At 45.5% G+C, this 15,272-nt stretch overlaps 1 protein-coding gene, 1 long non-coding RNA gene and 1 pseudogene across 2 annotated transcripts in view; 1 reads left to right on the plus strand and 2 right to left on the minus strand.

Moving 5' to 3' along the window:
• Positions 1–47, plus strand: LOC124232492 (uncharacterized; annotated as a pseudogene).
• Positions 48–1,811: 1,764 nt separating this feature from the next.
• On the minus strand, positions 1,812–2,457 carry LOC124232490 (uncharacterized). Its single transcript, XR_006886865.1, has 2 exons — positions 2,364–2,457; positions 1,812–2,266 (listed from the first exon to the last, which is right to left on the minus strand). It is a non-coding gene; the product is annotated as an uncharacterized LOC124232490 (long non-coding RNA).
• Positions 2,458–2,893: 436 nt separating this feature from the next.
• LOC124232491 (sorting nexin-6) overlaps positions 2,894–15,272 on the minus strand; it is a gene marked incomplete at its 5' end in the record, with an annotated part of 16,658 nt that continues 4,279 nt past the window's right edge. The window contains 4 exons of the mRNA XM_046649458.1: positions 2,894–3,527; positions 8,852–8,937; positions 9,025–9,184; positions 14,484–14,570. Of these exons, the coding sequence (XP_046505414.1) occupies positions 3,474–3,527; positions 8,852–8,937; positions 9,025–9,184; positions 14,484–14,570 (387 nt within the window). The remainder of the gene's footprint in view (positions 3,528–8,851; positions 8,938–9,024; positions 9,185–14,483; positions 14,571–15,272) is intronic.

The raw sequence follows: 15,272 nt of genomic DNA on the forward strand, positions 1-15,272 counted from the left end.
ACTGCATAATTTGTGGTAGTGGGGGACTGCGTTCGCGCTCTCCCCTGGCTTTTGTAGTGGAACGACAGAGTGGGGTCATTTCCGGTAAGCCAGCTATTTGTGCATTCTTTGCTGGATGCAGCGTTTTAAGCGTTCTACGGCGTCGATCGTGTCCTTCCTAGATCAGTGAGGTTGCTGGCAGGATTGGCTTTTCTTCTGGGAGGTAAGCCCGCGCCGTGAATATGAACCACGAACTGCTGGTTGATTTACTGCTTTGGAGCCAACGTTCTGTCTGTTCGCTACAGACAGAGAGGTCTCGGTCCTTCGTGCTTACGCCGTGTACACGGTCTTTTAACAGAAGAGGAGGAGGGGGGCGCGTTCCCGTTTCTCTCTGCCCCGACACAGAAAAGTGCGTGTGATGGGAGGACTCCAACAGAGTTTCGCTCCCTGGTTTTAAGGTCTTGAAATGCTCCTATCCCCCCACCGCGGTTTCCCTTTTAAATCAACCACCCTCGTCCCCCCCCTCCTGTTTTACTGACTGTTTTCCTCCATAGGGCCCCGCTTGAGAAAGACCAGATTGGGCTCAAGTTCCATAGTTTTACTGCGAAACACGAAGAATATCGTGTAAGCTCTGACAAACCAGGTAGACGTCTCACCCAGTCTGAGCCTCAGTGGCTTACAGGCCTGTCCCGCTTGCTTTTGCACTTGCCTCTCCTGCCGTCCTTCCTCCTCATGGCCAAATGGCTCACGCTGCTGCTTCCCGCCCCGCTGTTGACTCCCCAGGCCGTTGCCACCGCCTGGGCCGCTCCTCTTCCCGTCTGGGCGCATAAAGGCTCACCTGAGAGAGCCTGGACTGTCCGTGGGGGACTTTCTCTGCCACCAGGTGTCTTCTTGTGTCGCCTTTGTGTCTCCCAGGCAAGAGATGGTCCGTCAATGGCAATGAAGGCCACAACTCAACAGCAGGGAACGCAGGGCTGCCTCCTCTTCTCAGAGACCGGCAGCGAGCTAGGGAATCAGCGCTTCAGTTGACCCGGAGGTGCAAAGCAGATCTTGCCGAAGTCCGCCCTGGAGCGGGTAACATACGCTCTTTACTCGGTTTGTACGTTTTGTCAGTGAGAAGGCCCTTGGAGAGTGTGGTCGTTAATGATGAGGATCATGGCTGCCCCTGCCCCAGGGAGAGAAGCCCAAGGTGTCCTGCCCTGCATACTGTTCTAGGTCATCCTCCGGGAAGCATAGGACGTCCTGACTTAATCCGGTCTGATGCCTATCTAAAGTTGTAGGACCACCCAATAACCAGACCCCACTTGCACTGATACCATTTTAATGATTTTTTCATCATCTTTCCTTTGTCTTGTAAAGAAAGCACTCACGTACCTATGCCTCATAAATTTAGCTCTAACCCTCAACACACTGCAGCTCTTACTGCCCATGGGTCCTGTCCCCGTGCCTGCGGCTCTTACTGCGGTGGGTCCTGTCCCCATGCTACTCCATGCCATTCTCTGAATAAGAGAGCACTACCACCAGACCTGGAGAGTCCAAGAAATCTTTTTCGACTCCTCGACTCACCGAACCCGCATCAGTCAACACATTTATATCTGTTTATTAAGCAGCGGCCCCCCCCCCCCCATATGTAACTGCCGCTTGCAGTCTACTCTACCCCAGCACGCACTCCAAAAACACAAGCAGGGGCCAAGGGGTGTACCTTCCACTGTACCCGCTTCCCAGAAAAAGGCCACCATGGTCGGAACAGAGTCGCTGACGGGTCTGTGGAACACTGCGTAGCTGTCGGCCTGGGACGTGCTCTTTCTTAGCATTTACACTGCACCTTCCCGTCTCCAAAGCACCGGACCAACATTTATTAATCCTCGCAACACCCCTGTGAGGTAGGGCAATATGTCCTTTCTAGTAGAGAAACCGAGGCAGAGAGAGGTCCAGACCACCTGCCTGAAGCCGCCAGGGCAGCGCGGAGCGACTGCCCCCGAACCCAGGAGCATGGGCTCTCCATCCCACGTCCGCCCCCTCGGGGCGTCCCATGGGCGTGTTTTCACCGGTGAAGGTCACGCGAAGGACAAAACACACCAGCGAAAAGGACAATCAGCCTTCCAACAGCATCGGGAGCGTCAGTTCAAGAGGGAAACGGGCACCAGCGCCCCAGCGGGCCCGAGAGCACCCACGGGGAAGGCCGGGCCGTGTGACGGGGCCGTGACGCCCAGACCAGGCTCCTTCAGAACGGCCGCGGAGACGTACACACACCCGGAACCCGCCGAGGGCCGACCAACCCAAGTGCCTGTGGTTTCCAAGTGGGCGAAAAGTTAGAAAAAGACAGTGGTGAAATCCCACCGCTAATTTAGTTGTCGACCAGGAACGGCATAACGTTCCCTCACCTTACAAAGGCCAGGAATACTTGGAACGCAACTACTGACGATCGGTGTCCTTTTCGCACCCTCGCTTTCACTCCAACTATTCTAATTCCGCCCTCCGCCCCACCCCTCACCCCCCCGCCCCCCCATAAGCGCCGTCCCCGGAAGCAGACCTCCTTCTCTCTCCACCCCAGCGTCTACACTGGCACACAGCTACCAAGTGGCTCGGCGGCAGCTGTCGCACGGCGGATCGGCCGGGCTCGGGATGGAATCCGGCAAACCGGCACAGACCGCCTCTCCGCTCCTGCGTGCTAGAAAGCGCTGTTCTCACCGCCTCCGCCCAGTCCCATCTTCCGTGAAGAGCTCAGAGGACGCAGGGAAGCGGTTCATCCTTCCGTCCAGGGACTGGCGGACTCGGTTCCACGGGCCATTTTTAAAAGGAAGGAGGAGGGAGACACACGCGGACCCGCGCGGTGAAGCCCGGCGCAGGAGCGGATCTCCCAGGGCCCCTCCGAGCGCACGGGGTACAAGGAGCACAGCGGCGGGAGGCGGCGCTGTCATCACTGTTTATTGACAAGAGTCGGTTTAGTCTACAAGTTTAAGGCAAACATACTAACGCATTTGCTGTTCTTCAGAAGTCATACTTAGAAAGAGTACATAAAGTCTGTCCCCAAACTTCTAAGAAATGTTCATAATTAAAAATAAGTCTGATTAAGATGCTTTCCAGGATACATGAGTGGTACTAAGGTGGTACACACTGCTTGCTGAACACAAAATTCAAAGAAAGGCAACGGCCATCTTTATCTTGTTGGAACAATGCGTTTCGAAAGGGTTAAACTTCAGAAATTACGTAAAGGCAAACCAGACTGGCGGCAAAGGAACACTACTCAGGAAAGAAACACAGTTAGAGAGGCTACTGCGAAAGAGGCTGAACTGCGGGCTCCGAGGCGGCGGCGCCCGGGGAGCGCCCCCACGCAGCCGCCCGGCCCCCCGCGTCCCTCGGAGGGAAGGAGCCGGGACGCCCTGCCGGCTGGCGCCTGGTTTCCAGTGAGCGGGAAAGGCCTAAGGTCATCGAGGAAACGAAACGACGTCTGGAGGAAGGCAGCCCTTTGTGACCGGAAGGTGGAGCGCGGCTTATGTGTCTCCGTTCAACACCGCCAGGCAGTTCTGCAGCAGCTGGAGGTTGCCCTAAACCGGAGGGGAGACGGCGTTAGGACGTGCAGACACCGGAGACGCGGCGAAAACGCACAGCGTCAGAAATCACAGAGCTGTACATCTGCTAAGATAAATTTAATATATACAAATGAGGGTTTGAGGACCTAAAGTTACACAGTGTGTTTCGTGGACGGTATTTTCCACATACCAGAGGCTTCTGTCAGTTTCCATCTAGAGCAATAGTAATGTTTCGAATCATTTATGTCCTAATGAGGGATCAAAGATGCCCTTTGTGTCCAACTGAAACTAGTAAACATCTTCTGAGTTCCTATCCCCTTTCTTTAGCCATTAGAATATCCATCAGCATAGGTTTATAGTTTTTATAAAAACTGTAAGGTTACGGACAATTCTATAAATTCTATAAAATTCACAGCCCTGAACCCATTTGTAAATCACATCAACTGGCATCCAAATTTAGAGACACGTGTAAAGACGAACGTAAGTATAGTCAGCTTACGTTACTCTATCAATGAGGGTGAAGGAAAAACCTCCTCCTTAGAGTAGAAAGTCAACTAAAATGTATAAAGAACGATGGAATTAGAAAACGACCACTGGGCAACCAACGTGATAACTGCTTCGGGCAAAAAGTCATGAACGGGGGCTGGCCCCGTGGCCGAGTGGTTAAGTTCGCGCGCTCCGCTGCAGGCGGCCCAGTGTTTCCTTGGTTCGAATCCTGGGCGCGGACATGGCACTGCTCGTCAGACCACGCTGAGGCAGCGTCCCACATGCCACAACTAGAAGGACCCACAACGAAGAATACACAACTATGTACCGGGGGGCTTTGGGGAGAAAAAGGAAAAAATAAAAAAAAAATCTTTAAAAAAAAAAAAAAGTCATGAACGGATGCTAAAAACAGTTTGGGGCTGAAATGCCAACACTGTAGCCATTGGCTACGTGCAGCTATATACAATTTGAATTTCCGTTCGTTGAAATTAAATAAAAACTCAGTTCCTCAGTCGCACTACCCACATTTTTCAAGCGTCCGATAGCCACACATGGCTGGTGGCCACCACCCTGGAGTGCTGACCGGCGATCTCCATCTTTGCACCAAGGTCTATGGGACAGTGCTGGCGGAGTGACGGGGTATCTCCACAGTCCCAAGTGTCTCCCCACAGGACACGGCTTAGTTCCAAAGCGTAAAATAGTCACTTTGCCACTGAGAGACCTGCACACATCACTTTAACCAAACGATCAAAGGGAGCCCTTGCCAGTAAGGCAAGGAAGTGACAGCACGTGCCTCCTGATACGCCGGGGCGAGGAGGTGTGAGCATCGCCTCCGTGGTGTTCCTGCCAAAAGTGCGTGACCCAAAGCCAATACTCAGACCCCAGAGGAGGGCAGTCTATGGGCCCCTGCTCCTAACAGCGTCCAGGGTTATGAAGGAGGAAGACTCAGGAACTCTCCCCGATTAAAGAAGTCTAAGAAGACACGTGCGCTGAATGCAACACGTTATCTTGAATTTCCTTTTGCCGTGAAAGACATTCCTGGGACAACGGGTGGAGTGTGGAGACAGGTCTGTGGATCAGACAACAGCATTGTATCAATATTAATTTCCTGATCTTTACAACCGTACTGAGTGTTTAAGAGAATTACTTGTTTTTAGGAAATTCACACTGACGTGTTTAAGAGCGAAGACGCATCTGTCTGCAACTCACTCAGATGGTTTAAGACAAACCACAGTGTGCGTGGGTGTGTGTGCGTGGGTGTGTGTGTGGGGAGAGAAAGGGAGGGAGAAGGACACGCAGATGTGCTAACACGCACAGCGGGGGAATCTGGGTGAAGGGCATCCGGGAATTCTTTGTACTTTGCTTACAACTTGTCTGAAGCCTGCAACGAAGTGAAAATAAACACTTCCACATTTTAGGTGTTCAGGTTCCTGTCAGTTTTTGCCAGTGTGACAACAGGACTCTGACGAACGACTTTGAGCCTGCCTGAATTTGTGAAATTATCTGCTTACAGGCGTGCTCCTCAAGCAGGACCGCCGAGTCCTCAGACGCGCACGCGGCGCGGGACACCCTGCAGCCCCTCCAGGAGGGCGCGCCCTCGCCCCTTCCCAGCAGGGCGCTCACCGCGCACCCTCGGCGTCGGCGACGGACAGTTTTTCACTGCCCTTAGCTTACGTTTTATCCTTCCTCAATAAAGACGCTGACTCTGTTCTGAAGGACACAAAAGGGACCTAACCACCGAGTTTTCACCAGATTTCACTGATGTGGCAAGACATTTCCCAGTTGGAACAAATGAAATCCAAAGTGGTTTCAAACCATCTTGCTCTAAGTTACACCAACAGCCAGTCCTTTGGGAATCACTTATGTGGATTCTGGGACCAAAATGGGACTTTGTTCAGATTTACAAATCAGTAAGAAATCTGAGGGGGGCCCGGCGCCTTGGCCTAGCGGTTAAGTCCCGAGCGCTCTGCTTCCGCAGCCCCGGTTCAGTTCCCAGGCACAGACCTACACCACTCACCAGCGGCCATGCTGTGGCCACGACCCACACACGAAAGAGAGGAAGACTGGCACAGATGTGAGCTCAGGGCGAATATTCTTCAGAAAAAAAAAAAAAGAAAGAAAGAAAGAAAGAAAGAAAGAAAGAAAGAAAGAAAAGAAATCTTAGACATAGAGCAGAGTTTCTCAACCTCAGCACTCTTGACAGTTGGGGCTGTATGATCCTTTCTTGTGGAGGTTGCCCTGAGCATTGTAGGATGTTTACCAGGATCCCTGGCCTCTACCCGCTACCTACCAGTAGTAACCCACCCACCCCGTGGTTGCGACGGGTCTCCCGAGAGGCAAAATCGCCTCCAGCTGAGAGCCCCTGGCCTAGAAGAGCTACCAGAAATTTGAACACAGGGAACACATTTCAGAAAGGACTGGAAAAAGGATAGAATCCAGGAATCAGAGGCTGACGTCAATCTATAATAGGGTCAGCAAACGTTTTCTGTAAAGGGCTGAACAGTAAACATTTTAGTCTTTGAGAGACATTTGGTCTCTGTCTCAGCTCCTCAACTCCGCTGTAGGAGCGAGAAAGCAATCAGAGACAGCAGAAATGAATGAGCTTGGCTGTATTCCATCAAACTTTATTTATAGATTAAATCCGGATTTCATATCATTATCACATCACGAAATATTATTCTTTTGCTTTTCTTGTAACCCTTTAAAACTATGAACACCATTCCTGGCTCACGGGCTGTACAAAAGCATTTAGGCCGTGGTCTGCCAAGCTCTCACTGGTCTCTAACAAAATCCTTGACAGTTTACAACCTCTTTCAAAAGAACAAAAACAGTGGACATTAGAAATCAACACCGGCTCGGTAAGAATAAATCGTGCCGAGCTTATCCAAAGATTTTCTTTCGACAGGTTGTTAGACCAGGAAGTCAGACAACACATATCTTGACTTTAATGAGGAATTTAATACTTCTTACAGCCTTCGGGGATAAAATGCAAACGTAATGGTTGACGATAGCAGAAATAGGTGAATTCCTAACTATCTAAGTAACTATAACCAAAGAATATTAATTAATAAGTTAATACCAGTTAGGATAGAAAGAAAGGACGGGAACTAAAACTTTAGCCTTTTTTGGTGCCACGCACTCGACAACTAGATTAACAGTGTCGATTCCTTTGGAACTTAGAAGAGGACATGAAAGAGAAGTCATATAAATTACAAACGTCCATCACTTGGAAGGAAATCACTGGTAAAATAGTCAAATACTATATGGCCGAATCGAAGTCTCCCAAAGAACTAACTCTATGTGCTGGGCGGAAACCAGCAAGCTAAAACGTAACAGATGCAAACGTGGCTTGCAATTACATTTTAAAAATCAGATGCTCAGTAAATGAAGAAGTTCTGGAGATCTATTGCACAGCAGTGTGAACATACTTAACGCTACTGAAGTGGACGTTTAAAAGTGGTCACGATGGTAAGTTTTGCGCTATGTGTTTTACAACAAAAATGAAAAAAATTACTAAAAAAAAAATTAAACACACAACTACAGGTTGGCGGTTGAAGAACTGAATTATAAGAAGCAGCAGCAAAATGGCGTGGTTATAAGCCACATGAAGCTGGTGCAATACGGCAGTTAAAAATCCCTCGTCCTCTGCATACAGAACACGTTGTGGGAAGAAACGTGCGGGACGATCAGCGCGCGCACGGGAAGGCGTTTCCATTTCCAGGGCAATATTTCAAAGAGCAGTGACAGGAGGGTAATAACATTATGAACAGCTTGTTGAGGTGTATGGGACGAAAAATGTTTAGCCCAAGGATGTCTAGCCTGCGGGGGAGAGGCTGTATCGAGAATGTACAGTAGTCAGATGTCTCAAGGCTGAACCGTAATCCAAGGAAGCCAAGGTCTCTCTCCTACTTTAGGTGACAAAACTGACCTGTTGGTCAAAGTTACACAGTAGATTTGTATTCATTAGAGAGTGCCCCAGAAATCTTACTAGTTTTAAGCTTTAAGAACTTGATAAGTGTAAATGCTATGAACCTATCAAAAAATAACATTTAAAAGTTGACTTAAAATTTTTAAATATGTATTTATAGTTCCGGGAATTTTGAATACATCTTTACTTTTCAGTCCCTCCGACTGGTGATAGCAAATGTTACATTTCTGAGGGTTTTTTTTTTTTCTTTTAAGATTTTATTTTTCCTTTTTCTCCCAAAGCCCCCCTGTCCATAGCTGTATATTTTAGTTGTGGGTCTCTCTAGTTGTGGCACGTGGGACGCCGCCTCAGCATGGCCTGACGGGCGGTGCCGTGTCCGCTCCCAGGATCCGAACCAGCGAAACCCTGGGCCACAGCTTGGAGAGCGCGAGCTCAACCACTCGGCCACGGGGCCGGCCCCAGGGATTTTTTAAAAAGGAAGATCTATTTCTTTTCAACAACTAGTCAAAAACGGATACGGGTTTCCATACTAGGTACTAGAGTTGCAGAGCTGACCGTCAGAGACATTACAGATACTGTTCTTGTGTGAATTAGGGGGATCTTTAAAATCCCTCTCCATTCTAAGGTTCTCTATTTTAAAAGTTACTATACGTCTGGGCCAAGCTTTATCTTTATATTAACTACAAGAAAGGGCTTAAGTAGAAGTACACAATACCGTAAAAATCCCTGGAAGAAGGACATTCATTTACTAAAACCAAATATTTTGAAGCAGTGAAATAATCTTGAAAAACGTCCCTCCAATTCAGGAGCAGTTCTTACAGGACCCCTGCAGACGGAAACTGCCGCTAAAGGATTATCATCAATTTCCCGACTCGTTTCTAAATCCTAAGTCGCTCAACTCATTCAGTCTTGACTATGACCATACCTTTGCATGCTTCAGTTCTAACTCTGCCAGTTCCACTAAATTTTTTCTGAAGGCGGCAACTCTTCTTGTCTTAAAATCTATAAGTTCTGTGAACAAAGGAGATTAGGATTAACTATTTACTTGACACGACAGTCTAAAGCACACTTTTTGATCAAAGGTTAACACAACAGTACCTTGTTTTGCAGATTCCGATATTTTTTCAAATTTCTGACAACATAATTGTTGGGACGTTTCAGCCTGCAGAACATCTTTATTTTTCGCTCTGGCTTTATCCAGTGCTTTATTAGCATTTTCATAATCCACTAGCGACCTGGATCTTCGATAGAGCAGGTCCTGTAAAACAGACCTTCACAGTAACATGCGCCGCGTGTTTCTAGAGCTCGCACTCAATCACCACCGCTCCCGCCATCAGCAGAGCTAACGCTTACACAGGGACCACCGCGTGCCGGGCACTCTTCTCAACAGAGTTTCATATCAGCTTTACTGAGAGATCATCCACATACCACGTGACTCACTCATTCAAAGAACAATCCAACGGTTTTTATTATGCCCACAGAGTTGTGTAACCATCACTCCAATCAACTTTAGAACATCTTTGTCCCCCTAAAAGAGACCCCATATGCGTTGGCAGCCACTCTCCATTTCCTCCCACACCCCCCAGCCCTGGACAACCACTAATCCGCTCTCTGTCTACAAGATTTGCCTACTCGGGACATTTCATTAAAAAATGGAATCACATAATGCGTGGCCTGTTGTGTTTGGCTTTTTTCACTTAGCGTCAACTTTCAAGTTTACCCATATTCATTCCTTTTTATTGCTGAGGAACGTTTCGTTGTATGGACATACCACAATGATTCATCCATTCATCAGCTGACAGACATTTGGTTTCTTTCCAGTTTTTGCCCAGTATGAATAATGAGGTTATGAACATTTGTGTACAAGTTTTCTGTTTTTTGTGGGGTTTTTTAAAGATTTTATCTTTTTCCTTTTTCTCCCAAAGCCCCCCCGGGACACAGCTGTGTATTTTTTAGTGGTGGGTCCTTCTAGTTGTGGCATGTGGGATGCCGCCTGAGCATGACTTGATGAGCGGTGCCATGTCCAGGCCCAGGATTCGAACTGGCGAAACCCTGGGTCACCGAAGCAGAGTGCGTGAACTTAACCACTCGGCCATGGGGCCAGCCCTGTGAACAAGTTTTTGTGTGGACATGTTTTCATCTCTCATTACTTAGGAGTGGAATCGCTGGGTCACCTGATAACTTTATGTGGAACTTTTTGAGAAACTGCCAGACTGTTTTCCAAAGTGGGTGCACCATTTTACATTCCTACCAACACCGTACGAGGGTTCCAATTCCTCTACATCCTCGTCAACACTTCTGATCTGTCTTTTTGATGAAAGCCACCCACGGGGGGTGAAGTCAGGTCTCACTGTGGTCTTGAGTTGCACTTCCCTGATGGCTAATGATGTTGAGCATCTTTTTACATTTTCGTTGGCCTTTTGTATACCTTCTTTGGAGAGATGCTTAGCAAGTCCTCTGTCCCTTTTTGAATTGGGCTATTTGTCTTTTCATTGATTTAAAGAGTTCTTTATATACTTTGAATACCAGTTGCTTATTAGTGACTTCCATGATTTGCAAATATTTTATCCTAGTCTGTGGGTTGTCTTTTCACTTTTCTTGAGAGTGTCCTTGGACACACAAAAGTTTTCAATTTTAAGAGAGTCCAATTCATTATCGTTTCTTTGGTTGCAGTGTGCTTCTGGTGTCACATGTAAGAAACCAACACCTAACTGAAGGTCATGAAGGTTTATGTTCATGTTTTCTCCTGAAAATGTTATAGTTTTAGCTCTTACATTTAAGTCTTTGATCCCTTTTGAGTAAATTTTGATACACGGTATGAGGAAGGGGCCAACTTTATTCTTCCTCATAGGACTATTCAGCCGTCCCAGTACCATTTGTGGAAAAGTCTATTCTCTCCCCCACTAAATTGTCTTAGCACCTCTGTCAATCATCAGTTGATTGTCCCAGCAAACTAGGAACACCAGAAACTTCCTCATCTTGATAAAGAACATCTACAAAACACCTACGGTGACATCATACTTCAAGGTGAGAAACTAGAAGCTGTGGAATGGTGCAAGGTTGTGCCACCTCACCACTCCTTCTCAACCACGTCCTGAAAGTCCTGCCTGATGCAATCAGAAAAGGAAATAAGAAATAAAACTTTGTTCACAGATGACACGACTGTTCATGTAGAGATCTGAAAGAATCAACAAAGAAATTCACGGAACTAACAAATGAATACAGGAGGGTTGGAGGACACAACATTAATACACAAAAGTCAAGTGCTTTCTAATACACCAGGAACGAACAAGTGGAATATGAAAGTAAAAATATACTACCATTTCCATTAGCACCCCAGAAAATGAAACGCTTAAGTATTAATATAACAAGATACGTGCAAAATCTATATGAGGAAAACTACAAAACTCTGAGAAAAGAGATCGAAACAAAAGAAATGAAGAGATATTCCATGTTCATGGATAGGGAGACCAATGTTGTCAAAATCAGTTCTCTTCAAGTTGATCTACAGATTCCACATAATCCCAATCAAAATCTCAGCAAGTTATTTTGTAGCTAACAACAAACTGATTCTAAAGTTTATGGGGAGCTGGCCCGGTGGTGCAGTGGTTAAGTGCGCATGTTCCACTTCGGCGGCCCAGGGTTCGCCGGTTCAGATCCCGGGTGGGGACGTGGCACCGCTTGGCAAGCCATGCTGTGGTAGGAGTCCCACATAGAACGTAGAGGAAGATGGGCACGGATGTTAGCTCAGGGCCAGTCTTCCTCAGCGAAAAGAGGAGGATTGGCAGCAGTTAGCTCAGGGCTGATCGTCCTCAAAAAATAAATAAATAAATAAAAAATAAAGTTTATGCAGAGAAGCAAAAGGCACAGAACAACCAACACAATATTGAAGGAGAAGAGCCAAGTCAGAGAACGAACACTATCTGCTTGACCCCTTTCTATAAAGTGACAGTAATCCAGACAGTGTGGTACTGGTGAGAGAACAAATAGATCAACAGAACAGAACAGAACAGAAAGCCCAGAACTAGACCCGCACAAATACAGTCAACTGATCTTTGACAAATGAGAAAAGGCAATACAATGGAGAAAAGACAGTCTTTTAAAAAAATGGTGCTAGGAAAATTGGACATCCACGTGCAAAGAAATGAATTTATACACAGACCTTACACCCTTCAAAAAAGTTATCTCAAAATGGACCACAGACCTAAATGTAAAATGCAAAAGTATAAAACCCCTGGAAGATAACTTAGGAGAAAATCCAGATGACCTTGGGTTTGATAATGACTTTTTAGATACAACAGCAAAGACACGATGTATGAATGAAATAATTGATAACACAGACTTCATTAAAACGAAAAATTTCGGCTCTGCAAAAGACACCATCAAGAGAATGAGAAGACAAGCCATAGACCAAGAAATAATATTTACAAAGACATATCTGATAAAGGACTGCTATCCAAAATATACAAAGAACTCTTAAAACTCAACAATAGCAAAATAAGTGACCCAATTTTTAATAGACACCTCACCAAAGAGGATATAGAGATGGCAAATCAGTGTGTGAAAAGATGCTCCAACCTCTTATGTCATCGGGGAAATGCAAATTAGAACAACAATGAGATACCCCTACACGCTTGTTAGAATGGCCAGAAACTACAATAACGGTAACACGAAATGCTGGTGAGGATGTGAAGGAAGAGGCACTGTCACTCATTGACGGTGGGTATGCAAGACGGTACAGACACTGTGGAAGGCAGTCTGGCAGAAGTAAACATACTCTTACGTATGACCCAGCAATTGTGCTCCTTGGTATTTACTCAAAGGAGATGAAAAGCTATGTTCACACAAAAACCTGCACATGGATGTTTCTAGCAGCTTTATTCACAAATGCCAAAGCTTGGAAGATGTCCTAGGTGGTCTGATAAACGAACTGTGATACATCCAGACATTGGAATAATATTCAGTGCTAAAAAGAAATGAGCCATTAAGCCATGAAAAGACACAGAGGAAACTTAGATGCATATTGCTAAGCCAAAAAAGCCAATGTGAAAAGGCCCAACTGGATGACTTTCTGGAAAACGCAAAACTATGGAGACAACAAAAAAAATCAACAGGGGTTAGCGGCAAGGAGGATGAACAGATGGGGCATAGAGGACTTCTGTGGCCGTGAAACTACTCTGTGTGATGGTTGAATGCTGGACAGTCATTGCACATTGGCCCAAATGCACAGAACATACAACACCAAGAGTGAACTCCAGTGTGAACTATGGTCTTTATTGCTTGGCTTCTTTCACTTGGCAAAAATTATTTTGCGATTCACCCCTGTTGCTGAGTGATGTTTAGTTCTTTCCTTTTCACTGCCGAGGAGCATTCCATCGTCTGGACATGCCACAACTTGTTTATCCACTCACCTGTTGGTGGACATTTGGGTTGTCGCCAGTTTTCAGCTATTACAAATAAAGCTGCTGTAAACGTCTGTGGGGACACGTGCTTTCAAATATCTAGGACTGGAATGACCAGATCATAGGGTAGATGCACATTCAATTCTTTAAGAAACTGCAAAACTTTTCAAAGTATCATATCATATTCCCACTGACAGTGTGTGAAAGTTCCAGTTGCTACAATTTTTGTCAGAATGTTGTCATTTTAGTCATTCTGATTGAGATGTGTAGTGATACTTCATTTTAGTTTTGATTCTTGCAATTAAATGTCAGTTCTATCTTGCAGTTACTAGAAAGTCTGGATTAACCTTTAGGCCATGTTCTAAAAAGTTCTCTACTAACAACTATAGACCATAGTAAAATAATGAATTTAAAGTCTTCAAAAGCGAACAATTCATTTGATGCCAGACCATCCGATGTAAATAGTTCATAAGACACGATGCGATCTAAAGTGATTTGCTGTGGACAGTGTGTCTGCAAGCACTCAAGGTCCTCTAGAGGAGTGAAGAGGGTTACTGGTAACTTGACAAGGAACGAACGAATGGGATTCAAAGCACCACTGATCCAACGAGAACTTTCTGTACAATAACTCAATTCATAAATTAACACTGAATTTGGCATATCTGAGCCGCTAAGTTTTCAGTGCTTTTTAGATGATTTTGTTAGACCTTTTTTTGGTTAGTAAGAGTTTTAGTTTTGCGCACGGACAGACCTCCAAAAGCAAACTTGAGTCGCCTTAAAATAAAACAAATCTTTGATTTATGGCTCTCTTACCCTCAGTAGACGAGTTATCAAGACCAAATTAGGAGTCCTTTAGCTATACTACTGTTATTCGGGCATATCTGCAGGTACTGTACCTGAATAAATATACCAAATTCATTAAAACAAAAAAGTTCCACTCTAGTGTATCAGAAGTTTCTAGAGGAACTTTTGTGTGGGGTTATGTGGGGTTCCCTGACCTACAATTGCTAAAAGGAGAAAGAGAAAATTCACATTTGAAAATATAATTTTAAATCGAGAGAGAAATCATCTTTAACAATCTGAAGTCTAACAACCTCTAAGAGATCGCGTTTTGTCAAAGAGTCCATTTTAAATGACAATGAACGATAAAGTTACCTTAGCAGCTTGAGATTCTCTTAAGTAATATTTTAAAAGGTCAGAAAGTTTGAGGTCCTCATCAGCAGACACTCGTGCTTCTATTTTCTGAAGAAGGAGAAAAATTCAGCATTGAGTCAGCACTTACATTCTACACTCAGTGTTTTCTTTCTTAATTACTCTAAAAACAGTGATAAATAACTACAGTATCCATTCCTATTTAATCTAGGTTTTCTTCCCTTCTCCTTTACTAGCCTGTTCCTTTTCTTTGTAACTCTGAGAAAAAGTGAACAGAAAAAAGAAGACGAGATCAAAGGAGATTTGCGAACGGATGGAAGGACTCTCTATTTGACTCAAGTTCTTGGCTGTAAGGAGTTACAATATCGATAACCTTTCAGCTTCACTTATATTTTCTCTCTTCGTTTCAACAATTGATATGTACACGTGATTCTAAAGTCACAGAGGCTGGCAATGGTAGACTAGGTAATGCAAACCAATCCTCCTGCTGAGCAGAACCAGAAAACAGAGTCAAAACATTAGCAAAATGTGTCTGAAGACACTGAAGAGTGACAGACACATGGGGTTAGTCTGAGCTGGGATGACACGGGAAGTAGCCATGTCAGACAAAAAAGGTGAGAACTCTTCCTTCAGCCTGGAGAGAGAGGATAGAGCAGATGTATTACATCAAGCAAATACGACATGGGGACCTTGTGTGGATCCTGATTCAAACAACTGCCACAGGAAAAAGCCACTTATGAGACAAGTGGGAACATCTGCATACTGGATATCTGATGACATTAAGGGAAATCA

Source organism: Equus quagga, unplaced genomic scaffold (assembly GCF_021613505.1).
Source record: "Equus quagga isolate Etosha38 unplaced genomic scaffold, UCLA_HA_Equagga_1.0 HiC_scaffold_666_RagTag, whole genome shotgun sequence".
Taxonomy (NCBI): Eukaryota; Metazoa; Chordata; class Mammalia; order Perissodactyla; family Equidae; genus Equus; species Equus quagga.